This window comes from Tursiops truncatus, chromosome 7 (genome assembly GCF_011762595.2).
Source record: "Tursiops truncatus isolate mTurTru1 chromosome 7, mTurTru1.mat.Y, whole genome shotgun sequence".
Classification (NCBI taxonomy): Eukaryota; Metazoa; Chordata; class Mammalia; order Artiodactyla; family Delphinidae; genus Tursiops; species Tursiops truncatus.
Genome location: NC_047040.1, coordinates 7,425,061 through 7,449,281, shown reverse-complemented (window position 1 = coordinate 7,449,281; position 24,221 = coordinate 7,425,061). Strand labels below are relative to the sequence as shown.

General features: G+C 61.4%; 3 protein-coding genes across 5 annotated transcripts; all 3 read left to right on the top strand.

Annotated features, from left to right (window-relative positions):
- Positions 1 to 392: 392 nt before the first annotated feature.
- PRSS56 (serine protease 56) lies at positions 393 to 5,584 on the top strand. The gene is made up of 13 exons (XM_033860376.2): positions 393 to 492; positions 1,140 to 1,247; positions 1,665 to 1,718; positions 1,835 to 2,024; positions 2,396 to 2,495; positions 2,583 to 2,742; positions 2,984 to 3,126; positions 3,373 to 3,535; positions 3,733 to 3,909; positions 3,995 to 4,159; positions 4,239 to 4,301; positions 4,680 to 4,786; positions 5,138 to 5,584. The coding sequence occupies exons 1-13, from the start codon at positions 393 to 395 to the stop codon at positions 5,333 to 5,335; spliced, it is 1,728 nt and encodes a 575-aa protein (XP_033716267.1). The 3' UTR covers positions 5,336 to 5,584.
- Positions 5,585 to 6,141: 557 nt separating this feature from the next.
- On the top strand, positions 6,142 to 12,656 carry CHRND (cholinergic receptor nicotinic delta subunit). 3 transcript variants are annotated; one of them, XM_033860374.2, is made up of 12 exons: positions 6,142 to 6,193; positions 6,432 to 6,577; positions 6,990 to 7,034; positions 7,438 to 7,547; positions 7,715 to 7,870; positions 8,087 to 8,196; positions 8,996 to 9,196; positions 10,265 to 10,376; positions 10,455 to 10,569; positions 11,381 to 11,585; positions 11,675 to 11,793; positions 12,474 to 12,656. In XM_033860374.2, the coding sequence occupies exons 1-12, from the start codon at positions 6,142 to 6,144 to the stop codon at positions 12,654 to 12,656; spliced, it is 1,554 nt and encodes a 517-aa protein (XP_033716265.1). The 3 variants fall into 3 exon arrangements, with proteins under 3 accessions (XP_033716265.1, XP_033716264.1, XP_033716266.1); XM_033860373.1 differs by having other exon boundaries at positions 6,423 to 6,577; XM_033860375.2 differs by lacking the exon at positions 6,990 to 7,034.
- A 4,771-nt stretch (positions 12,657 to 17,427) lies between these two features.
- On the top strand, positions 17,428 to 22,821 carry CHRNG (cholinergic receptor nicotinic gamma subunit). Its single transcript, XM_033860371.2, has 12 exons — positions 17,428 to 17,482; positions 17,680 to 17,819; positions 18,031 to 18,075; positions 18,246 to 18,355; positions 18,894 to 19,049; positions 19,819 to 19,916; positions 20,243 to 20,443; positions 20,619 to 20,733; positions 20,951 to 21,065; positions 21,795 to 22,011; positions 22,221 to 22,354; positions 22,638 to 22,821. Exons 1-12 carry the CDS (start codon positions 17,428 to 17,430, stop codon positions 22,809 to 22,811), a joined length of 1,560 nt encoding a protein of 519 aa, XP_033716262.1. The 3' UTR covers positions 22,812 to 22,821.
- The last annotated feature ends 1,400 nt before the right edge of the window (positions 22,822 to 24,221 follow it).

Below are 24,221 nucleotides of genomic sequence, written 5' to 3'. Positions count from 1 at the left end.
CTGGCCTGTCCAGGCCCCTTTGATGGAGCCGCAGAAACAAGGGCTCCTTTGACAGAAGGGGGGCCTCAGAGCCCGGATGATGAGACTTCAAAGGTGAGGGTCGAGCCCACTATCCCGTTCCCTCCCCCCACCCTGGCCCTCCTCCCGTGTCCCCCCCCAGTCTGTCCTCTATATAGCCCCCCAAGCCCCATTTCCCCTGTGGGCTCCTGGGAGTTAAGGGCCAGGTGAGGAACAGACCAAGGGAAGCCAGTCATTTTGATGTAAAAGAATAGAATCAGATGATTTGAGGAACAAGAACTCAGCGCCCAGGGGCAGGCGCCAAAGGATAACGCCTGGAGGGTGAACCCCGAGGGGGAAAGAGCACGGGCCCGCTTGCCGGGGCCCCGGCCACCATGCTGCTGGCTTTGCTGCTGCTCCTGCTGCCCCTCCCAGACCCGCGGTCTGCCCACGGGCACCCACTGTACACGCGCGTGCCCCCCAGCACCCTGCAAGGTGAGCCCAGGCTGCTCTGAGGGAGAGGCCGAGGTGGGAGGAGCACAGAGCAAGTGGGTCTCGGGCAGGGGGACGTGAGCTTGCCCTCCCAACTCACAAGGACCTTTGGCCCTTTCTGCCCACCCTGCTGGGAGAAGGGGCCAGGCACTGAGACACAGGTGGGAGAAGAAAGGGGAGGACGAGGGTGGAAGGGGAAGGGGAGCCGGCAGGCACTGCCCAAAGGCATGCTTTCCAGAAGGTTCTGGGTTTAGCAGGGAGGAAGGGGCCCAGGGGGGCATCACCTTGGCTATCTGGACCCCAAGGTGGGCAACTCGGCCATGGTTATTTTGTGTCAGTAAGCCTGAATTCTGTAATATCTATACCTTTGGGGTGCTGTTTTTCAAGGTTTCTAAGGAAAAGCTGTTTGCAAAGATTCCAGCCCAGCTCAGCTGAAATTACAGAGATACCTCGGGCTGAGAATCTGAGACCGTCCGCTCTGTGTGCCGGGGCCTGGGACCGTGGGGCTCTCTGACCTCCCCATTCTGTCCCAGGGCTCCTGGAGCCCAACCTGCTTCCCCACCGGGTCCCCCAAGGCAGGGCACAGGGCTGGGGCGAGGCGGAGGAGCTCTTCCCCCACGGTGCATGACTTGTGCCCCATGTCCTAGCAGCTCTGTCAGCCCAGGGGACGAAAGTGTTGCAGGCTGCCCAGAGGAGCGCCCAGTGGGCAGTAAACCGGGTGGTGATGGAGATCCAGCACAGGCTGCATGAGTGCCGAAGTTGTGCCAATCACACCCCTCCATGCCCGGGTGAGCTGGCGCTGACTACCCTGGGCCCGTTCTCCTGTCCACCCCGCCCCCTCCCTTCAGACTTGACCCCTCTTGGGGACAGAGACTGGGTGAGGCTGCAACCAAGATGACGCTCAGGAAGGTCTCCTCGAGTGGAAAGGGCACACCAGGCACGGGCACAGCGTGTGCAAAGGCAGGAGGGCAGGAACAAATAAGTCTGGGCTTACTTGCTGAGCAGTGAGAAGTTTATGGCAGCTGAAACAGACCCTGAGTGCTACCCGGCAGGGTAAGGGGGGTGGGTATGTGTGCAGGGGGTGCCGGGTGAGGTGGCCGGAGGGCTCGGGCCCAGCCTGGGCTGGAGAAGAGTGGAAGGCCGTCCGTGAGGCTCAGGGGTCTGTTTCTCAGCAGCACCTGGGCGTCCCGGGCCTCGAGCCCCCCTCCTCCAGGATCCACCTGAGCCAGGTGAGGCTGAAAAGGCTCGAGGCGGGCAGGGCTGAGAGCAGGGTGGACCCTGGAGGGGTCTCAGTGGTGAGGATGAGCGGGACTCGTCCCTCCTGACGCCGCTTTGGCCTTTGTAGGGCCGTGTGGCGAGAGGCGCCCCGGCGCTGTCAACGTGACGCGGGCGCACGGCCGCATTGTGGGGGGCAGCGCGGCACCGCCCGGGGCCTGGCCCTGGCTGGTGAGGCTGCAACTCGGCGGGCAGCCTCTGTGCGGCGGCGTCCTGGTGGCGGCGTCCTGGGTGCTCACGGCGGCGCACTGCTTCGCGGGGTACGTCGGGCCTCAGGCCCCTGCCCAGACCGGATCCCCAGTGCGGGGTCCAGCTCTTCCGGGGTCGGCTGGCGGGCACCAAGCGCGAGGACCGGTCTCTGCTGCCCCCTGGCGGCGGCCGTCCCCTTTCCCACCTCAAGGCGCCCAGGCCGCCCAGCCAGGGCGCGGATTCTCCGGGGACTCACCGTCCTGGGCCTTCTCCCCACTCGGCGTCGCGGCTTCTCCCGGGCCCGCCCTCCCTGCCCCCAGGCGGAGAAACAGCCCGGCGCGCGGGCTCGCTGGGTGGTGCCTGTGGGCGGAGGGCAGGGTCTCCACCCCTGGAGACCTCTCTGCATCCTTGTGCTGCGTGTCTCCCGCCGCTCGCCCCGCAGCGCCCCGAACGAGCTTCTGTGGACGGTGACGCTGGCCGAGGGGCCCCGGGGGGAGCAGGCGGAGGAGGTGCCGGTGAACCGCATCTTGCCCCACCCCAAGGTGAGAGGGCAGCCCCCAGGCCCTCAGAGTTGGGAACAGCACCCCACCCCCACCCGCGCTGACGCTGCGCCGCCACCCCCTCCCCAGTTTGACCCTCGGACCTTCCACAACGACCTGGCCCTGGTGCAGCTGTGGACGCCGGTGAGCCCGACAGGGGCGGCGCGCCCCGTGTGCCTGCCCCAAGAGCCCCAGGAGCCCCCCGCAGGCACCGCCTGCGCCATCGCGGGCTGGGGTGCCCTCTTCGAAGGTACTAGGCAGGGCAGGGCCTGGGTGAGCCGCGCGTGTGCGTGGGAAGATTGGGGGGCTGGGGTGATGGAGTTTGGGAAGGCTGGGATGTAAGAATTCTGACCTACACCCAGCTGTCTTCACAAAATGCTGCCCATCTCGCAAAGGGGGGGGGGAGTCAAGGAGGGCAGTGGGGGGAGGGAGACCTTCGAAGCAGGACCCCTGCCCTCCAGGCCTGAGCCCCTTCCACTGCTTCCCTGTAGATGGGCCTGAGGCTGAGGCGGTGAGGGAAGCCCGTGTACCCCTGCTCAGCGCCGACACCTGCAGAAGGGCCCTGGGGCCAGGGCTGCGCCCCAGCAGCATGCTCTGTGCCGGCTACCTGGCTGGCGGCATTGACTCGTGCCAGGTATGAGCCCCGACCGATCGGAGGATAGTAGTGGGCCACTCCTCAGAGGCGGGACGGCCTCCTTTCCTTCTACAATCAGGCTGTCACTCAACTTCTCTGAGCCTCTATATCCTCATCTCTAAAATGGGTCCAAGAGTGGTAACCCCAGTAGAGCTCAGAGCTGCTTTACCCTGCCAGCCATAAGGCTGTCATTGAGGGTGACATGGATCGATGCAGTGCCCTCTCTCTTGGCTCGGATCCTCGCAGGGTGACTCTGGAGGCCCCCTGACCTGTTCTGAGCCTGGCCCCCGCCCCAGGGAGGTCCTGTACGGAGTGACCTCCTGGGGGGACGGATGCGGGGAGCCAGGGAAGCCTGGGGTCTACACCCGTGTGGCTGTGTTCAAGGACTGGCTCCAGGAGCAGATGAGCGGTGAGCGCCCCGTCCCTATTCCCCCCTCCCCAGAGTGCCCGGCAAACTGCCCTGGGACGAGCGCCTTTCCACCCTGCCCGCTCCCAGCCTCCCGCGTCGGGAAAGCCTATTCTCCTCCCGCGGAGGGCTTTGGGGGCTATAGGACCTGAAGAGGGGAAGCGGGGGTGGAGTAGGCTAGCCCCTGACGCCCCTCGCAGCCGCCCCCTTCAGCCGCGAGCCCAGCTGCAGGGAGCTTCTGGCTTGGGACCCGTCGGAGGAGCCGCTGGCAGACGCCGCCCCGCCCTGTGCCTTCTACGCCCACCTGTGCCCGGGGCCCGCGGGCGCCTGTGCGCGCCTGGCGCACCAGCAGTGCCTGCAGCGCCGGCGGCGATGTGGTCAGTCCCGTTCCTGGGGCTGGGCCGGGGACCCGAGGGTCTGGCCCACGTCTGACAGCCGCTCGGACCCTTGTCGCGCCCGCAGAGCTGCGCTCGCTGGCGCACACCCTACTGGAGCTACTGCGGGGCGCCCAGGAGCTGTTCGGCCCGCGCCCGGGGGCGCGGCCCCTGGCCCCGGCCCTGGCTCGGCCCGCTCCGTCGCTCCGGGATCCTCCCAGGCACCTCTCCCGCGAGCAGCGGCTGCACTCAGGTAACCCAAGAGCTCGCAGCCCAGCCCCCGCCCCACCCCAGCGCGGCCGAGGCGTTCCCCTAACCCTGCAGCTCCCCAGGATCGCGGGCGGCAGGCACTGGGTTCCCGAAGCGGAGGTCGGAGCAGCGCGGGGAAGCGAACGGTAATGACGTCCCCTGCCGGCGGTCTCCAGTGGAGTAGGCCAAGGGTGGGCCGAGGCCCGCAGGGGATTCTCCCGGGGTCTGCAGCTGGGAAGCAGTTTCACCCCGCGGGCAGACCCGGTCTCCCCCTCCCTGGCAGCAGGGCGGATGATTCTTTGGGGGAACTTGTGAGTTTGGGCCCTCATCAGTGTCAACAGATGCTGGGCTTTGTGCTATCATTTAACCTCTCTGAGCCTCGGCTGCCCCTCGGCTGCCCCATCTGTAGCAGGAGGAGAAATCTGCCCACTGGGAGGTGTCCAGAGGCACTGGTGGGAACACCACCCCGGTTCCATGCTAGTGTCAGTCCCCTCGTATTCCCAAAGTCTCTCCCCTTCCTGCAGGCTGCCCTGGGCTGGAGCCCCTGTGGCAGAAGTTGGCTGCCCTCCAGGGCACCCATGCCTGGATCTTACAGGTCCCCGCTGAGCGCCTGGCCATGGACTTTCACGAGGTGGGTTCCTGGGCCTCCCAGACTCCTTCGCAGTGGCCGTGGAAGGCCTGATGGGGAGGGAGACAGGAAAGACCCTCCCCCAGCAGCCTGGGGTGGAGGTAGTGGGTGGTGCCCAAGGGGAAGGGGATGGGGAGGGTGGCTGTGTGTGAGCTGGGTGCTAGCTGGGTGTGAAGGAGTTGGGGGAGGTGTGAGTGAAGGAGCTTGGGGGGTGTCCACGTGAGCAGAAAGTGTGCAGGACTGGGGGAGGGGGCTGGGGAAGGGCTGGGTCTGAGTGAGAGTTTCTGGGGGGGCGAGGAGGAAGGGGACCAAGAGGGGGGTTGTGGGCCCCTGAGTTGTCTCCTCCCTCTGCAGGTCCTGGCAGACCTGGGCTCCAAGACACTGACCGGGCTCTTCCGAGCCTGGGTTTGGGCAGGCCTGGGGGGCCGGCACGTGGTCTTCGGCGGCCTGGTGGGTCTGGAGCCAGCCACGCTGGCACAAAGCCTTCCCCGGTTGCTGGTGCAGGCCCTACAGGCCTTCCGCTTGGCAGCCCTGGCGGAGGCAGAGCCCTAGGGACCCCGGATGGCTTCAAGGCAGGGCCGAGGGCTGGGGAGGAAGGGGCACCGCCCACTCAGCCCTCAGGTTCCCCCAGCCAGGTGGCCCTGAGCCGTGTCTCCACCCGCAGCCCCTGGTCAGGACTACTGCTCCCAGGGCCTGCAGAGGGTCCAGGGAACATGATGACAAACTGTCATGGCCAGAGTTGGGTGTGGGCGGGGGCGTGGGAGGAAGGGGTCCTGGGCCCAACGTACCTTCCCAGATGTACCATCGGAAGATCACAACTGCTTTAATAAACGTTATTTATGATCTACGGAGACCACTCCAGAGTTTTCTTAGGATGGGACTGGGGTGGGTGGACATGGAATCTTTGGGGTTAGGGCCCAGCCTCCGGAAGCAGTTAGTTGACAGAGGTCACAAAGACACTGGAGAGGGGCTCCAGAGCCCCCCATCTCAGCATATCGGTCTACCTCCCAAGAAATGGCAGCCACCCTGCTGTCCATGGCTGACCAGTGCCGCCCCCGATGTCCCGCCTCTCCACCCGGCCCCCACCCTCATCACTAGCGGTGGGGAGGCCCAGCCTGGGATCTTCGCCTCGTGTCCTTGGGCTCCTGCTCAGCTGGCCAGTCCCTGTCCCCACGCCTGCATCACCTGCCCCAGTTTCTCCAGCCTGCCACAGAGCCTCGAGGTGTCAGATTGCGCTTCCGGCGGCCTCTTCCCTTGGCGCCGCACCCCACCCTGCACCTGTCCCCTCGGCCACCCGCCCGCATTCCCCAGCCCTGCCGACAGGAGGGGCCGACCCAAGACCCAGTCAGAGGAACAGGATGCAGGGGCCCGTGTTAACGCTGGGGCTGCTGGCTGCCCTGGTCGTGTGTGGTAAGAGTGACCATCACCCCTCCCTGGAGGGTCCCCCAGGACCCCTACCCAGGTCCCCCACGGCATGCTCCCCTCCCGTCCCCTCCTACGTGGGGCTCCCTCTCCCAGCGTCAGGCCCACCTCCCCACTTCCCACTGCCATTCCTCCCTGGAGGGGCCACCGCCCCGGGGCCCGCTCCACGCCCAGCAGAACCTCAGGGCGGCGTCCCTCCCGGGCCCCTGTCCCCGACCCTCCCCAGGCAGCTGGGGCCTGAACGAGGAGGAGCGGCTGATCCGGCACCTGTTTGAGGAGAAGCATTACAACAAAGAGCTGCGGCCCGCGGCGCACAAAGAGGAGACCGTGGGGGTCACCCTGGCCCTCACCCTCTCCAACCTAATCTCCCTGGTGAGTGGCTCCTCCCGGCTGGGCTGGGGAACGGTGGCAGGGATAGCTTCCTGGAGGCCTGGCTGTCTCCTGGCCTGGGATGGCCGTGGAGGAAGGCCCAGGCCCCATCCCGGCCTCTGGTAGCTCCTCTCCCTGGGAAACGTGCTCGGGGCCTCTCCGTGCCTCTGCATGCTACCCACAGGCCTTGGGCCGAGGACGCCCCTTTCCCTCCAGCTTCAGTTCTGGGTGCCCCCGTTGCGTACCCATGACACACGTGAGAGGCCATATGCCCACCCAGCTTCCTGGTCTATCCATCCACTCCTGACTGCTGGGGGCAGGCCATTGCCATGGTTTCCCCTGGGTGGCAGCCGAGAGTAGGTGCCTGGTGAAAGGGTGCAGGCCCCGGGGGGACAGTCCTCCTGTTTGATTACAGAAAGAAGTTGAAGAGACTCTCACCACTAACGTGTGGATTGAGCACGTAAGGAGAACACCCCGCACAGAGCTGGGGGTGGGGAGGGTGCAGGGCCCAGGTTCGCCTGTGCTCGCTTCTGCTTGGGGACCCCCAGCCTGCCTCAGACGCTGTCCTCCGGGAGGGACTGGCTCCTGCCTACAGACGAACCCCAGGCCCGACCCCCTTCCCGTCAGCTGGTGCTGCCACCAGCCCAGACAGAGCCTTCTGTGGGTTGGGGTCGTCACCTAGGGAAGATCGTCACAGTACCTTGATGTCATTAGAAGACACTGTCTGCTACCCAGCCTCTTTTGTCCCAGCCCCAGCCCCTGTCCAGTCTTCTGCCAGGGAAGTGGTTGCTCGGGGAGCGGGGGGAATGGGGGAGCCCGGACAACAGCAGAGCCCACTGCTGACATTTCTTCTGGGCTTCCAGGGCTGGACAGACAGCCGGCTGGAGTGGGAGGCCAAAGATTTTGGGAACATCAGCGTCCTGCGTCTGCCCTCTGACATGGTGTGGCTCCCAGAGATAGTGCTGGAGAACAAGTTGAGCCGCAGCCCTCCCTGGCTTCCCTCCGCCACTCTGCCTCCCTTCGTCTTGAGCGTCCCCCTCCAGTCCCAAGCTTCTGACTGCCCGCCCTCCTCTGCCTCCCCCAGCTCGGCCAACTCCCAGCTGGCCAGCACTCACTGTGGCCCTTGTCCGTGTCCCGCAGCAATGACGGCTCCTTCCAGATTTCCTACTCCTGCAACGTGCTCATCTACCCCTCAGGCTACGTGTACTGGCTGCCGCCCGCAATCTTCCGCTCCTCCTGCCCCGTCTCCGTCACCTACTTCCCCTTCGACTGGCAGAACTGCTCCCTCAAGTTCAGGTGCACCCACTTCTCCAGCCACCCCTCCCCCCAGGGCACCCCGCAGGGGCTGAGGGAGGTAAACACGCTCAGGCAGAGGCCCCTGCTCTGTCCCGATTTGAGCTTCCCCTCCCCACCGTGGCCCCCTCCACCCGTGAACCCCCTGTGCTAGCCTTTCCCCCATCGGCGGCACCAGCCAGCGGCTGAGGACCACCCTCTGCCCACTGCCCTCCCCAGTTCACTCAAGTACACGGCCAAGGAGATCACCCTGAGCCTGAAGCAGGACGAGGAAGACGGCCGCTACTACCCCGTGGAGTGGATCATCATCGACCCCGAGGGCTTCACAGGTGCGGGAGCCGCAGCTGCTGGGCGGGCTGGCCCCTCAGAACCCCCCCCCCCCCCACGGATACAGTCACACTGACATCCCCACCCCAGAGACGCACGCATGCATACACACACCCAGGACGTGGACACACAGGGACACAGACATGCAGACAGACACACACAGGCCAGACCCTTCCCCGTCGGAGCAGGGTCCCTGGGGATGGTGTGGCCTACAGATGAGGGGGCGGTTAGCCTTCCTGCCCCCAGAGGGCCCGGGGGATGGCTGGGGCTTTGGCTGTCGTCCTGACGGTGTTTATGTTGCCCCCTCCCAGCGCCCCCCTCCCCTGTCTGTGATCAGGCTTAGATCTTTTACTGGGCCCTACCGCTCGCCCCTGTCTGTCAGAGGAGACCCACAACCCGCTGGCCCCGAGGCTGGTACGTCACGGGGAGGAGGGTTCTTACTCTCACTGCCTTGTTATCCCCAAGCCTCCTTATTTGAACCACATATGGTCTCAGCTTCTATTTTTCCCGAGGAGAAAAAAAAAATTCGGTCCCAGAGGAAAACTTCCCCCTTGTAGAGTGAAACTTCCATCCCAACCCCCAGGGAAAGATACCCAGAAACAGAGTGTGAACCCTCGTCCGTGCCCCCACCCCACTCCCAAGCCTCGCAGGCCCCTGCCAACAGGCCTGGCTGCGGCTCTGGGCTGGCTCACTCCACCCAGCGCCCCCCCCCCCACCACCCCCGACCTGCCCCCAGGCCCACCCCCCACCCCCGGCCCCCTTGCCCGGCCCGACCCCAAGGCATCCATGTGCCACCCTCAGAGAACGGGGAGTGGGAGATAGTGCACCGGCCGGCCAGGATCAACGTGGACCCCAGTGCCTCGCCGGGCAGTCCCGGCCGCCAGGCCGTCACCTTCTACCTCATCATCCGCCGCAAGCCGCTCTTCTACGTCATCAACATCCTGGTGCCCTGCGTGCTCATCTCCTTCATGATCAACCTGGTCTTCTACCTGCCGGCGGACTGTGAGCCCAGCCCCCGCCCCCTCCCCGAGGGCCCTGAGCTCGGCCACCCCCGCCCTGCCCCTCACTTCCTCCTGGGGGTCACCATCCTGGTGCTCCCTGCCCAGGGTCCAGGAACGAGGGGCATGTGGCCTGTCAGTGGCAGGGCTCGGTGACCCTGTCAGACATCCCCCAAGTGGACAGGACCCCTGGGGGTTCCATCCCTCTTGGACCTCCCCTCTGCCTCTCATGATGGGCTTCCCAAGGACCCTAGGGAGGGCTACAAAAGTGTCCCTCTGTCAGGGCAGAGATCGGGCCTGTGTGGCCACCACTGTGTGACCGTGGGCCTGGCTGTTGAGCCAATGGGTGGATAACAAGGTCTCTGGGAAGCCAGGGCATGGGGCGTGCAATCTTCACACACCTGGGTTGACAAGGACACGTGTCATCTGTGGTCACTTGGCTGTGAGCAGGGCACAGTGAGTTCCCGAGACAAATGTGGCCCCGCCCCGGACCCTGACACACAGGGTAGAAACTACAAGCCTAGGAGTGCAGCCTGGGGGGCGGTGGGGCAGGGGCTGGAGTCTGGCTGCGCGGCGCACTGCAGACCGAGAAGCAGCGCTGGGGCGGGGCCGTGGACCCAAGACCAACGGGGCCAGCACCGCACAGCACGCTGAGGGGCGCAGGTGGGAAGAGCAGGGCGGTGCTGGGCTGGGGTCTCTGAGCAAAGGGCTGAGAGCAGGAATGTCATCTGGGTATGAGGATGCCCTGGGGCTTTCTGTGCGGTGGAGGGACAGGGAAGGTCTGTGATTTAACAGGGCTGAGTGGCAGGGGATTGGCTAAGGAGGAAAGCAGGGGTTCCTTGAGCTCTCACCCAGTGGCAGGCAGCGTCTGAGAATTTAACACACACTCTCCCACTTTGGCCTCCCAGCTTTTAGTGGTTGAGGAAACTGAGGCACAGAGAGGTTAGGCTGCTTGCCCAAGGTCACCTAGCAGTAAGTGGCAGCTCCTTAGCCCTGGGCACCATGGCATTGTGAACAGTAGTGCAGGGACCACCGTGGGACCAGAGGTCACAGCTAAGGATGGGCTCCCCAGGTGGCGAGAAGACGTCAATGGCCATCTCGGTGCTCCTGGCCCAGTCTGTCTTCTTGCTGCTTATCTCCAAGAGGCTGCCAGCCACGTCCATGGCCATCCCCCTCATCGGCAAGTGAGTGCCGTCCCTGCCTGCCTCACCCCGCCACTCCTCGCCCTGGGCGGGGGCTCCAGGCTGCACCTGTGCCCACAGGTTCCTGCTCTTTGGCATGGTGCTGGTGACCATGGTCGTGGTGATCTGTGTCATCGTACTCAACATCCACTTCCGCACGCCCAGCACCCACATGCTCTCTGAGGGAGTCAAGAAGGTGAGGGCTCAGTAGCCAAAAGCTGGAGGTCGTCCACGTGCCTCTCTGCAGGGAGATGGGTGAAACCGCAGCGGTTCCCACAACAGGGGGTGCTACCCGGCAGCAAAAGTGGCCCTGCTGCTCCCCACGCCCCAGGCTAAATATTACATAAAAGAAGCCCGATGCTAAAGAGACTGCAAGATTTCCTTTCTGTGAAGTTCAAGGACAGGCAAAACCAATCTTCAGTGCTAGGAGTCAGGATGGTGGTTCCCTCTGGGTGTGGGTAGGAATTGATGGGGGTGAGGCAGGAGAGAACATTTTTGACATACAGTTCTTATCTTATCTGAGAGGTGTTTACACAGCTGAATGCATCTGTTAAAATTTCACCTAGCTACATACTTAAGGAAGGTGAGCAATGTGGGGGCAGGGTGCCCAGGAAGGGGACTGTCCTTGCCTCCTGGCCTCTGCAGGGCCACCTGGTTGTTTTGGGACAGCTGAGGATACTTTAGCAACTTTTCTGGTCTTAGCTCTGCGTTGGGGGCATTTTTCTTACTTTTTTTTTTTCATATATAATTCATTTTCAACAAGTGAGTTCTTCTCTGTAATGAGAGAGTTGGAAGCAACCTAATTGTCCATCAGTAGGGGATCAGAGTTCTTCTGCTGTAATGAGAGAGTTGGAAGCAACCTAATTGTCCATCAGTAGGGCATCAGAAGAATAAATGACAGCATCAGACTGGCAAGCACTTTGCGGCAAGCCAGGAATGGAGTCACAAATGTTTGGATGTGTGAAGGTGACCCACGTTTGTAAAATGGCCCCTCTGACCTGCCATAGCTCTTCCTGGAGACACTGCCTGAGGTCCTGCACATGTCCCGTCCGGCAGAGGATGGGCCCAGCCCTGGGACCCTGGTCCGGAGGAGCAGCTCCCTGGGCTACATCTCCAAGGCAGAGGAGTACTTCTCGCTGAAGTCCCGAAGTGACCTCATGTTTGAGAAGCAGTCAGAGCGTCATGGGCTGGCCCGGCGCCTCACCACCGCACGTGGGTCCCTAATGGCTTGGAGTTCAGCCCATCCATGGGAGATGGGGTGAGGGCAGGCCTCATGCCCACCTCTGGCCTGGTGTCCACAGGTCGGCCCCCAGTAGGCTCTGAGCAGGCCCAGCAGGAGCTCTTCAGTGAGCTGAAGCCAGCTGTGGATGGGGCCAACTTCATCGTCAACCACATGAAGGACCAGAACAATTACAATGAGGTGAGTAGCCACAGGGTTGCTGTGTACAGATGTTCAGGTAGTGCACTGATCGAACACATATCTTAAGGGGGCACAGTTCCCCTCAGAGATACCTATCGACTTAGTTGGAGTTCACAGTGGGTGCAGATTCCAGGCCTCTCGGGGAGGGGGATCCCATAGCAGTGTGCGGGGTCAGGCACACACTCAGATATACACACAGGCGCACAGCTCTGCCCTACTGGGGCCACGCTCTGGACCTCCCTTAGGGTCCCTTTTTTCTCCCAGCTGCCAATCACTTTCTGTCCCTGCTCCACTCCCAGCTGGATACTCCAGACAAAGCCAGACATTTAGAAGGCGGCCCTATAGGGTTGCTCAGTACCACACAACTTTAAAAAATTCTCCCCTGACAAAGGGGCATATTTTCCTGGTTCCCATATAGGCTAGTGGCAGCACTGAGAGGCTGGGAGGGAGTCTGTGGGCCTGCTCTCTGTCTCCTGGACAGACAGAATGACCAGCCCCGCCTGTGGCTGGAGGTGGGCCTGGGCCCTTGCTGGGGACTTGGCAGCACATCCCATCTGCTGCAAGCCCGAGGCAGGCCCCACAGATACGCCGAGGCCGTGGGCCCCAGCTTGGGGTGTGAGTATGTGGTTTGAGGGCCCTTCTTACCCCACTGTCTCTGTCTCTGTCACCCTTGCCCCCAGGAGAAGGACTGCTGGAATCGGATAGCCCGCACAGTGGACCGACTCTGCCTGTTTGTGGTGACACCCATCATGGTGGTGGGCACAGCCTGGATCTTCCTGCAGGGCGCCTACAACCAGCCTCCACCTCAGCCCTTCCCTGGGGACCCCTTCTCCTACCGGGAGCAGGATAAGCGCTTCATCTAGAGTGGGCGTGCCCTCCCCGGCCTGGCCCAACAGCCAGGGGAGGCGGCTGGCCTGAAAGGGAGGTACAGGGGGTGCGGTGGATAGCTGTGTGGACAGGGGTGTCTGCGAAACAACCAGCTCTTCCTGGGCAGACCGATTCCCAGCCCTGAGACTTTGAGCCCAGTTGGTCCTGCCAGGCTGGGGCAGAGACAAGCTGGGGTCAAGGGAGGGAGGGGGAAGCCCTAATTCTCAACAGTAGTTCCTTTGCAAATAAAGCCAGGAGCCACCGGAGAAGGGCAGAGAGTGGACATCGGCTGGGGGTGGGGCAGGACGATTTGTGGGGAGGCAGAGGGCTGGCTCAGGGACCAGGGAGGATGCCACTCAGGCTGGCCTCTTGGGACCCCTCTGTGAGGGGTCAGAAAGACAGAGACATCTTCTTGCCTCCCTCTCCCTCAGGTGGGGGTGGAACAGGTGGGATCCTGGGCCTTTACTTCCCAGCTCCTCCAGCCGCCTCCTTCTGCCAACTCCTTAGTCTTGGGCCTCTGAGGCCCCACCTGGAGCTGAGGTTGGGGATGCCTCTCTCTCCAGGCCCACTAGGGAAGGAGTCTTTTGGCAGGTTTGGGAGCATCAGGATTGCAGAATGGGCTTCCCCAGCCCTTTCTGCCTTGGCCACTCTGTCTGGGTCCCCCTGGGAAGCTGAGGATGGGGGTGGAAGGGTCAGGTTCAGCATCCACAGAGACTAGAGGTCAGCCTGTCAACCTCAGGTCACACGCACCATCCTAAAGCCCCAGAACTCGGCCATCCCCCCAGGCTTGTCCCCTTGAGCACCTACTCCTCTTCCCCAAAATAGGGTTACCAGACAAGACTTGGGACATACTTATACTAAAAAATGATTCATTGTTTACCTGAAATTCAAATTTAACTGGGAATCCTGTATTTTAATTGGCTAAATCTGGCAACTCCACCCCAAAGGGAGCCCCCGCCACTGCTATCCCAAAGGCCAAGGGCTGAGGTTGCAGGAGCCAGAGGATGTGGTTCTGTGTGGTAGCCCACCTCCAAGGTGGCCCCAGTGAGCCACACCTCCTGGCATTCATACCCTCCCACACGGTACCAAGATTGGTCTGTGTGACCGATAGAAGGAGGCAGAAATGACAGTGTGTCACTTCCAAGATCAGGTCGTAAAAGACATTGCAGTCACCCTCTTTCTCTCTCTCTTGCTCTCCCTCCCTCGTTCATTCTTAGTTGGCTCTCTGACTTTGGGGAAGCCAGGGGCATGATGCGCAGCCCTGTGGAGAGGTCCAGATGGCAAGTAACTGAGGCCTCCAGCCAACAGCCCTGTGAGTGACCTTGGAAATGGATCCTCCAGCTGAAGTGGCTCCTTCAGCCACAGTGGAGCCTTCAGATGAGATCACAGCCCCATAAAAGGCTCTAAGCCAGAGCCACCCAGCTAAGCTGCTCCTGGATTCCTGACCCTCAGAAACTGTGTGAGATATTAAACATTTGTCATGTTAAGAGACAAAGCTTTGGGGTGGTTTGTTACACTAGCAGTGTGACCTTGGGCGAACCACCCGTCATCTCTCAGCTTCAGTTTTCTCATCTGCAAAGTGTGGATAAGTCCAGCTCATGAGGCGTCTTGAAGATCAAATTTGCTAGTAGGAGTAAAGGTAGTTACATGTGTCCTGCAAATTGTAGGGGTGGTTATTTATCTCATTCCTCATTCGTGGGCCTCAGTCACTGAGGACAGGCCCTTAGGGCCCTCACAAGGGCCTCCTGCCTCCAAGCCTGGCGTGGTGACTGACAGGGGACTGGAGCAGGTTGGAGGACCTGATTCTTCACCTCCTTGATATGCAGGCTTGAGTGTCCCAGCTGAACCCACATCCCTCAGAGGGAATCAGTGACCTCATGAGCTCAGGTATATAGAAAGCAAAATGTTTGGCCTTCCCATGGAACTGAAGAAAAGATAAACCATTTAAAACCAGAACTGACCCTACTTACTTCTGCTTTCCAATATGAACCTTCTGAAAATTCGAGGTACAAATATTTAATTTTTTCCCCTCTGAATAGTAAAACTAGCTTAGACTTACACCCTTCAGATGAGCAGGCAGTCTGGGTCTTCCCTGGAATTTTTCACCAACTCTGGGGTGTCCCTTTCTCGTGCCCAGAGACAAGAGGGCCCAGATCTGATCCCTCAACCACTGTCGTTGCTTTTCTTAGCCACATGGTGGCGCTGTTGGCAGCAGATTTTACACAGTCAAATAGTGAGGCCTCAGTGTGTCAAGCCTGCCCAGGTGGCTGTAAACCTTCCAGAGAAGACAACCCCCAATGCCCCACTAGACCAAGGGCGCCTCTTTAGCAGGTTACCAGGGTTACAGTGGGTCCCCCGACAGCACCCACTTCCCCAGCACTCCAGCCCCAGGGTGCTGTCAGGACTGGTCCACCCTATGGACCAGTGGCTGCGTGGGGCGGCTTGGTTCAGGCGGTGATGTGAGCGATGGGGGGGGATGGGAGGCGATGGGGAGCGATGGGGGGCGAGGGGGGAGCCATGGGGGGCGATGGGGGGCGATGGGGAGCGATGGGGGGCGATGGGGAACGATGGGGGGCGATGGGGAGCGATGGGGGGCCATGGGGGGCCATGGGGAGTGATGGGGGCGATGGGGAGCGATGGGGAGCGATGGGGAGTGATGGGGGCAATGGGGAGCGATGGGGAGCGATGGGGAGCGGCAGATGACGCTTCGCTCACTTGCTGCTCACCTCCTGCTGTGCAGCCTTGGTTCCTAACAGCGCGGACAGCTACCGGTCCGAGGCCCAAGGGTTGGGGGCCCCTCTCTTAATGGGTCCCATACTTCTCCCCTTAACCATTCCAAGGCTGAAACTGCCACTCCTCAGAGATGCCCCACCCCCCTGAGAACACCAAAGGGACCTCTCAGAGCAGAGAGAAGGGGAGAAAACAGGGTTAAAATGTGCATCCAGAGAGAGGTGGCACAGTTCCTACCAGAGGGAATTCAGTCTCCAGAGTTTTCCTTTTCCCTCCCAGACACGCGTAGGGAAGGGGAGAGAGAAAGTCAGAAATGTCCGGCGTCAGCTGACTACCTATGCCTGGGGTGGTGGAGGGGGAGGGCGATAGGTGGTCCATGATTTAAAGCCATTAACTATCTTGGGCAAAGAGCCATCCTGGAGGAGAGCAGAGAGGAGGAGAGATACTGCTCCGCGAAACGGGTGAGGGAATTGAGTCCAGGGGACACCAGAGGGCAAAGTGGGGAGAAGGAGACATTGGCTTCGTATACTCCAGGGAAAGTGGGCTACACAGCTAGATGCGGGGTGAGAGCGAAGTTTGGGGGGGCAGGTGCTGGGGGCGGGCTGTCCAGGAAAACTGAGTGTGGAGCCCAGAGCAGGACCGAACGCAAGGACCGAAGTAGATCAGGGAAGACAGGGGCCGCCACTGTCATCCCCCTGCCCACCCCAAAGTCCTGGAGAAGACAACAGAGACTTGTGGGCCCGCTGCAGGGACTGGGGTCTGAGCCAACCTCATTTGGATCTCCAAGGACAGGGCACGTGGGCTGACTTCTAGTTTGCTGACATGTTAAAATGCCACAGACACCATTTGCTTGCGGGGAGGGGGACACGTCCTCAAATGGTGCTTTCCCTCCAGCCCTCAGAGGCCTCCACCACCCTGTCCCACAGGATGCTGAAGGGTGGGCGGCACATATGGGAACCTGCGTTTTCCGTCTTGCCCACGTAGTGGGTCATGTTGACCTGTCTGCTTCGAATAGCTGGTCGGAAGACAGGTGGGCAGCTGACAGCAGGGCCCTCGGCCCCTAGATCAGCCTCAGCCCCACTCTTCCCCTGACCACAAACCACAGCGTGGATGGAGCTGGTTTTCTGGCCCCTCTAGGTCCCCTCATCTGACTCTACAGGGGCCAGGACCTTGATCTTGCCCGCCTGCCCCCCTCGGACTGTGAGTTCCTGTGAGCGGCTCGGGCTTATCCCTGGGTCCCCCTGGCCTAGAGCTGCCCTGCCACACATTGGGGACTCCGTAAATCTGTGGATGGCTTAATAAATACTGAGGGCCCCCTGAGGAGCCCCTATTCAGGGGCTGTCCTATTCCCTGGAGCCTGTGTTCCAAATCTTCCTCGGCTCTCCTTCCTCTAAAGCTTACCAGACCCGAATTCCATGCCTCAGAGACCAGAGAACTCTGACCTGACCCCCTCATTTGCATTAAGGTGTCATTGCCTGGGGGCCCTAGTGCATCTCTCCCATAGGCACTTGACCCTCCAGTGTCTCGGTCTAGTGGAGTGACCCATGAAGATGTCAGGGACCATGTCATAGAGAAACTCAGGAACAAAACACGCTTCCCCAACGGCCTTCACGCCTCCCCAGATCCTGACCCGCTGGAGGGGGCAGGAGGAAGCGTCCTCGGTCGGGGCCCTTCCTCAGCGCTCTGCCTTTCTCTCCCACACCCCTCTGTCCCCGGCTGCGTCCTCAGTGCCCCCGGCTGGAACACGGACGGAGGACTGGGTCGGCTGAGCCTAAGAGTGGGGATGGAGGCTGGACCGTCTCCGTTGGGACAGACAGGGCCCCTCTGTCCTCCCCAGCCCGGGTAACCTGAGCCCGGCATTGTGTCCATCCTGGAACAGCTGACAGCGCTGGGGTCAGACAGCTGGTGGGGCTGGCCTGGCTGGGCTGGCTGGGGAGGGAGTGTGGGCTGTTACATGAGACCCAGAGGCTGCATCCCTCTATCCCAGTCCTGAGGAGCTGCAGTCCCACCCCTGTCACTGCAGAGAGCTGTGGCACCATGCACGGGGGCCAGAGGCCGCTGCTCCTTCTGTCACTGTTGGCTGTCTATCTGGGTGTGGACACAGGGGGTCTGGGGCCTGGAGAGGCCAGGAGCAGGGGTCCAAGGCCTCAGGGGATGGAGGGTCTGGGTGGCTACTGGAGCCTGTCCGCCACACCCGGTTCCCTACTTCCCCATGTCACACCCTCCCGTGGCCTCCCCCTCATTCTGCCCCAAAGCCCCTGTACCCAGGCTCAGCGCTGTCTGTCGCAGGAGCCCAGGGCCGGAGCCAGGAGGAACGTCTGCTCAGAGACCTGATGCACAGCTACGTCCCCCACCTGCGGCCTGCCAAGCATGATTCAGACGTGGTCAACGTCAGCCTGAAGCTCACGCTCACCAACCTCATCTCCCTGGTGAGCACAGGCCTGTAGGACGGGGGCGGGGAGGGGATCCCACCCTGCCCCTGGGATGGGGGGAGAGGAAGGGGCTGGCGTCAGCAGCCGGGAGCAGGCAGCGCCCACCGGGGAGACCAGGGAGCTGGAAAACTCCCATGGGGCCGCCCAAGAGGCTGGGGTCTTGTAGGGACTAACACCTGGGGCTTAGCCCTCTGTTCTGTGCCCGCAGAATGAGCGAGAGGAGGCCCTCACCACCAACGTCTGGATAGAAATGGTAAGAAGCCGCCCTGCCACCCTCTTTTCCTCTAGCAGCTCCCACCCTGGGGCCCCAAGGCCCTCACAGCTGCCTGTTTCCCTCCCATCCCATCCCTGCCTCTCCTGCCCCCGCCCCCCGGGCTGGGCCCCCCTGGGGGTCGGGGGGCCTGGCAACCCCTCCCCCTGCAGCAGTGGTGTGACTACCGCCTGCGCTGGGACCCACGTGACTACGACGGCCTGTGGGTGCTGCGGGTGCCGTCCACCATGGTGTGGCGGCCGGACGTCGTGCTGGAGAACAAGTGAGGAGGCGGCGCGGGCGTGGGGGGCGGGGGCGGACAGACAGACGCAAGGGCGGGCCCAGCAGGACAAGGGTGTTCTGGGAGAAAGAGGCAGGGGAACAGAGGGTGCAGCCCGGGGACACTGCGGGCACTGGGGCGCGGGGGCTAAGGGTAGGGCCCGCGGCCAGCAGACCTGACCCCAGACCTGGCTCCACCGCCTCCGGGCTGGGCCGCCTGGGTAGGGATGAGGACAGCTCTCTCGGGGGCCCACAGGACAGGCGCAGGAAGGGCTGCCCTCCGGCTCTGGCACTCTGTGGGAGCTTAACTGCTGTCAGTTGCTGCCATGACCATTAATGAAGGGGGGAGGGGAGAGCGGCAGCGATTAGGAGCTGGGCCGAGGGAGCCTGGCGTGGGGTGGGGGGTGGGGAAGAGGGGCGGGGGGGGGTGCTGGGGGAGGAGTGGTCCCCAGGCCAGGAGGAGAGACCGGTCAGGGGTGTGGCGGGCTGGGAAGGGTTGGTGGCCCCGGGCCCCATCCACACGTGGCCTGCCCTGTGCGCAGCGTGGACGGCGTATTCGAGGTGGCCCTCTACTGCAACGTGCTCGTGTCTCCCGACGGCTGCGTGTACTGGCTGCCGCCCGCCATCTTCCGCTCCTCCTGCCCCGTCTCTGTCACCTACTTCCCCTTCGACTGGCAGAACTGCTCCCTCATCTTCCAGTGAGGCCATTGGCTGGGGTGGGGATTTGGGGAGCCGCTCTAAGAGGGGCCCTGGTCGGGTGGGGACCCAGGGGCCTAGCTCCACCTCCCTGGGGCCTCTGCGTCTGTCTCAGGCCCAGATGCCTGAAGATGCCTGTGTCCCTCCCTGCTAAGCCTCGGTCCCCTCACTCATCCTCCTTCGCTGCCTCAGTTTCCCTGCCTGTGCCAGGAGGAGAGACATCAGTGACTGGGATGGGTGGGCGAGAAGGCACACACACGCCGACACACATGCACACCCACACTAGACCACTACGCCCTACAGCCCCACGGAGAGGACGGCGCTGTCTCAGTATCCTCGTCCATTGATGGGGGAAAGGGGGTCTGTGAGAGGGTCTCCCCGGCTTCTAGAGGAACAGTCTTCCTGAGACCCTCCTCAGTAAGCAGACCCGAGAGGTGCACACTGTGTTTCCTCTGTTCTCACCATCGGCCCCTCCTGCCCTGGAGACGGCGGGAGGGAGGAACACGGGGTGGCCCTGGGCTCTTGCCACCAGGGCAGCACACTGAGCTGCAGTCTCCTGGTCCTTCAACTCAAACTTCCCCAGACCCCAAAGAGCCTGACTCCCCGCCCCTGCCCCATCTCGTGCCAGGGTTTTGTAGAGAACTCAGAAATTCCTGGCTGCACTTTTTGAGGCAAAGCAGCCCACAGTTGCCCTCAGGTGATGGTCTATGTGACCTCATGCGTGAGTCTGCATACACTCAAGTCTATCCTCTTTCCCTCCCCATCTCCCAGGTCCCAGACCTACGGCACCAACGAGATCAATCTGCAGCTGAGCCAGGAAGATGGTCAGACCATCGAGTGGATTTTCATAGACCCCGAGGCCTTCACAGGTAACCTCCACCCAAGGCCCCTGCTGGACCTGGCTGTGCGGGCAGGGCCAGGCCGCGATCACGCCCCCTCCCGTGTAACTCAAGATGAAAACTACAGTAAACCACAAAATACATAGATTTAAAGGCCCGGCAAACCTCTGATTTTCCCCATGATAATTACTCCAGTTTGGGTGGGAGGGGGATCAAGCATCCATCTTCCCACACTGTTCCCATCCCTCGATGGCGCTCCTTTGGCCACATGCTGGTTGCCCCGTAGCTGGGTCCCACGGGCTGCAGGGATCTGCCCGCCCGCACTCCCTGTGCCCACCCCAGCCTGCTGCCTGCAGAAAATGGAGAGTGGGCCATCCGGCACCGGCCAGCCAAGATGCTGCTGGATGAGGTGGCACCAGCCGAGGAGGCCGGCCACCAGAAGGTCGTCTTCTACCTGCTCATCCAGCGCAAGCCCCTCTTCTACGTCATCAACATCATTGCGCCCTGTGTACTCATCTCCTCTGTGGCCATCCTCATCTACTTCCTTCCTGCCAAGGGTACCTAGCGCCTGTGGGAGGGGAGCCACGGCCCCGGCCGGCGGCACAAGGGGTAGCTGGAAGGGCAGAATGGCAGCATGACCTGGGACCAGCGACATGGACTCCTTGTGGGGAGGGGGGTGCCCCACGGTGGGGAGGTTGAAATCCGCTCTGAAGGCCTCTTGGTCATGGGCAGCGGGTGGTCAGAAGTGTACCGTCGCCATCAACGTGCTCCTGGCCCAGACTGTCTTCCTCTTCCTTGTGGCCAAGAAGGTGCCCGAGACCTCCCAGGCGGTGCCACTCATCAGCAAGTAAGGCCGGTCCTCATGCCTGTGCCCACCTCCTCCCCTCCCTTCTCAGGAACACAGGGTACTGCCCTCCTGCCACCCCCACCCCCATCATCCTCAGTGCCAGCCCATCACCCCAAGGGATCTGGGGGAATCAGCCACTGCGGGTGGGGATGTTGTCTGGGGTGGAGTGTTGAAGGGCCAGCCCCGCCTCCTGCCTGCCCCCCCGCCACCCCGGCAGGTACCTGACCTTCCTCCTGGTGGTGACCATCCTGATTGTTGTGAATGCTGTGGTCGTGCTCAACGTGTCTCTGCGGTCCCCACACACACACTCCATGGCTCGAGGGGTCCGCAAGGCAAGCTCCCCGCCCCCGCCCCCTCCAGCATCCTCCTGCCCTTTCCGCTTACACGCACCTTCCCCTGCACTCCTGTCTCTGGGCATATTCCTCACCTGCCGCATTCAGCAGCTAACCTGCCCCACGTGCATCTAGAAGCACGTGCCCAAATGGATCAATAATAACACCAAGCGCTTACTATGTGGCAGGTGTATTACATATACTAACTTACTTAATCTTCATAAATCCCCTATGAAGTGGGTATTAGTATCATCTCCAGTTTACACATGAGGAAACTGAATCACAGAAAGGTTAAATAGCTTACTTGTGGTCGCATGGCTAGAAAGTGGAGGAAGCAGGATTCGGCCCAGGCAGGCTGGCTCCAGTGCCCGTGTGATCTGCAGCCCACCTGCAGCAGTCAGCTGGGACCCTTGTTACAAATGCAGATTCCCAACCTACCCCAGGCATCCTGGGCCAGGGGTGGGGCCCAGGAACCTGTGTCTCCAACAAGTGCCCTGGTGATTCTGATGTGCACAAAAGTTTGGGGGCCCAGGTTCAGTGTCTGGCGTGGAACAGGTAAGCTGTACCGGGGCCAAGCCACTGCCCCTGAAGTGCAGCCTCTGGGCCCCCAGCGCATGAGCCCTTCGTGCCAACCATCACCTTCTGTTCCGAAGCCAAGCCTGGCCACCCAATCACCCAGGAAGGTCTGCTGGCCGCTAAGCTAAGCCACCCATGACATCCCCTCTTCAGGTGTTCCTACGGCTCCTACCCCAGCTGTTGCGGATGCACGTTCGCCCGCTGGCCCCAGCGGCTGTGCAGGACGCCCGGCCCCGGCTACGGAATGGCTCCTCCATGCGGTGGTCAATCACAGCCGGGGAGGAGGTGGCCCTCCGCCTGCCCCGCAGTGAACTCCTCTTCCGGCAGCACCAGAGCAATGGGCTAGTAAGGGCAGCGCTGGAGAAGCTAGGTGAGACAGGGGGTGTGACACTGGGGACACTCCTGCCCAGGGACATCAGACACGAAGGGTCTGTTGGCCAAGGTGCCTGGCACAGCAGATGAGTGCTGGGCAAGTGTCCAGGCTGGGGGGAGAGGGGCTGGGGTCTCTAAGGAGAGGCCACTTTCTCAGACTGTTTCTCCTCCATTCTACTCCCAAAGCTTTCTCTCTCTCTCCCACAGAGAAAGGCCCGGAGTCAGGGCAGAGCCAGGAGTGGTGTGGCAGCCTGAGGCAGGCCGCCCCAGCCATCCAGGCCTGCGTGGAAGCCTGCAACCTCATTGCCTGTGCCCGGTACCAGCAGAGGCACTTTGACAGTGTAAGCCAGTCGGGGGTGGGGCTGGGGTTTGAGTACCTGGTGAGGGACTTGGACCTGAGATGGGGCAGGATGAGTGGTGTGGCCATGGTAGGGCAATAGGATGGAGAAAGTGGAACTGGGAGTGGGGCCAGGGGCCCGTGGAAGAAGCCAGGTTGAGGCCTGGAAGTAGGTGAGAAGGGCTCAAGGAAATGAAGAACGGAGGCCTGCTGGATGGCCAAGGGTGGCACAGGGATCCAGCTTGGTGCCACCGCTGGTCATCTCATCCCCTGCCTCTCACCCTCAGGGGAACAAGGAGTGGTTCCTGGTGGGCCGAGTGCTGGACCGCGTCTGCTTCCTGGTCATGCTCTCGCTCTTTGTCTGTGGCACTGCTGGAATCTTCCTCATGGCCCACTACAACAGGATGCCTTCCCTGCCATTCCCTGGAGACCCCCGCTCCTACCTGCCCTCGTCCGACTGAGCCAACCAATTGCTGCTAGCCATGTGGAGTCTTATCGGCTGTGTTCTGCTGCTGAGGTCATGAGTATGCTCTTTGGGAAGTACCCTTCGGGGCCATGTGAGCCAACCGTTCCTGAGAAAAGCTGGGGAAATAAAAAGACAGAGCTGGAGCCCTGGAGTGGTTGCGGATGGGATGCTGGCAGAGTGTGTTAGTGGGGTCAGCATCTACATGGCACTGGCTTGCTATTCCTGGCAATCCCCTCACTTGAGCAAAGTGTTATCAACTCCCATCATTTCTGAAGCCCTAAGGACTCTGTTTTATCTTATCCCCAACTAGGCAAGGTCCTATCCCTCCAGGCCTGGGCCTCCCTTCCCTTTTACAAGTTCCCTGCAGGCTCCTAAAGGAGGGAAGTCAAGAGAGAAGTGAAGCGTAGCAGCCAATGCTCTAGCGAAAGAAGGGGAGCAGAGCCCACTCCAGCTGGCATCTGCCTACTTTCTTGGGGCTGTACGCACCCAATACTCATGTGCACCAGTGACCTTTCTATTCAGATGCATTTTTTTGCCATCGATCACCAAACATTTTATGAGTTTTATTACCTTTTTTCATTATTAAGAGCTCCTCACAGCATTATGGATAAGCAAGAATCACTATTCCCCCATGTTTAGGATGGGCAAATTGGGGCCTAGAGTAAGAGGGGCGTCCCAGAACAATGATGGCTAAATAAGGGTTGGAGTCCACAATTCCCAACACTGACCCAATCTTAGACACTCTAAGAAAGTTCTATGGCCTGGAAAACGGATGCCTCTTCCTTCTCTTCTCAAAGGCCAGGGAATTTGCACTGGTTTCAAGGAAGAGCGAGGCAGGGAGGCAGGGAGGCTGGGAGGAGACCCTGACCAGGCTCCCTTTGCCCCACTTAGGAGACGAGGGCCGGGGTCTTTCAGGGGTGGGGGTGGGGCGGGGAGTAAGGCCATGCTTTGAGAGTGTAACTGGGGCCTGAGTTTTGTTGGTGACAAGACAACTTGGGCAAGTCATTTGTGCTCCCTGAGCCTGTTTCCTCATCTGTAAGTATGGGCACAGATATCGGTACCTACCTCCCCTCATCACAGGATCAAAGGTGCGGGTGAAAGTGATTAAAAAATGTTCAAGTGTCACATAAAGACCTGACAATGGGACATTGTTGCGGGGGAGAGGACCTCCCCCAAGTACAGGGTTGCTGGCTTTGGGGATCAGTCACCAGCAGGTTCATTTCATTTATTCCACTGTGTGTGTGTGTGTGTGTGTGTGTGGTGCCCGCGCTGCTGTGTATTTGGAGTGTCAGGCAATTTAATGACGGTGGGATCATTTCTGGTTCCTGTAAGCCTCTCTACTAGCTTAGTCACCTGGAGTGAGTCTCTCAATCTGACTGCCTCAGAAGGCGGAGATCAGCTCTGT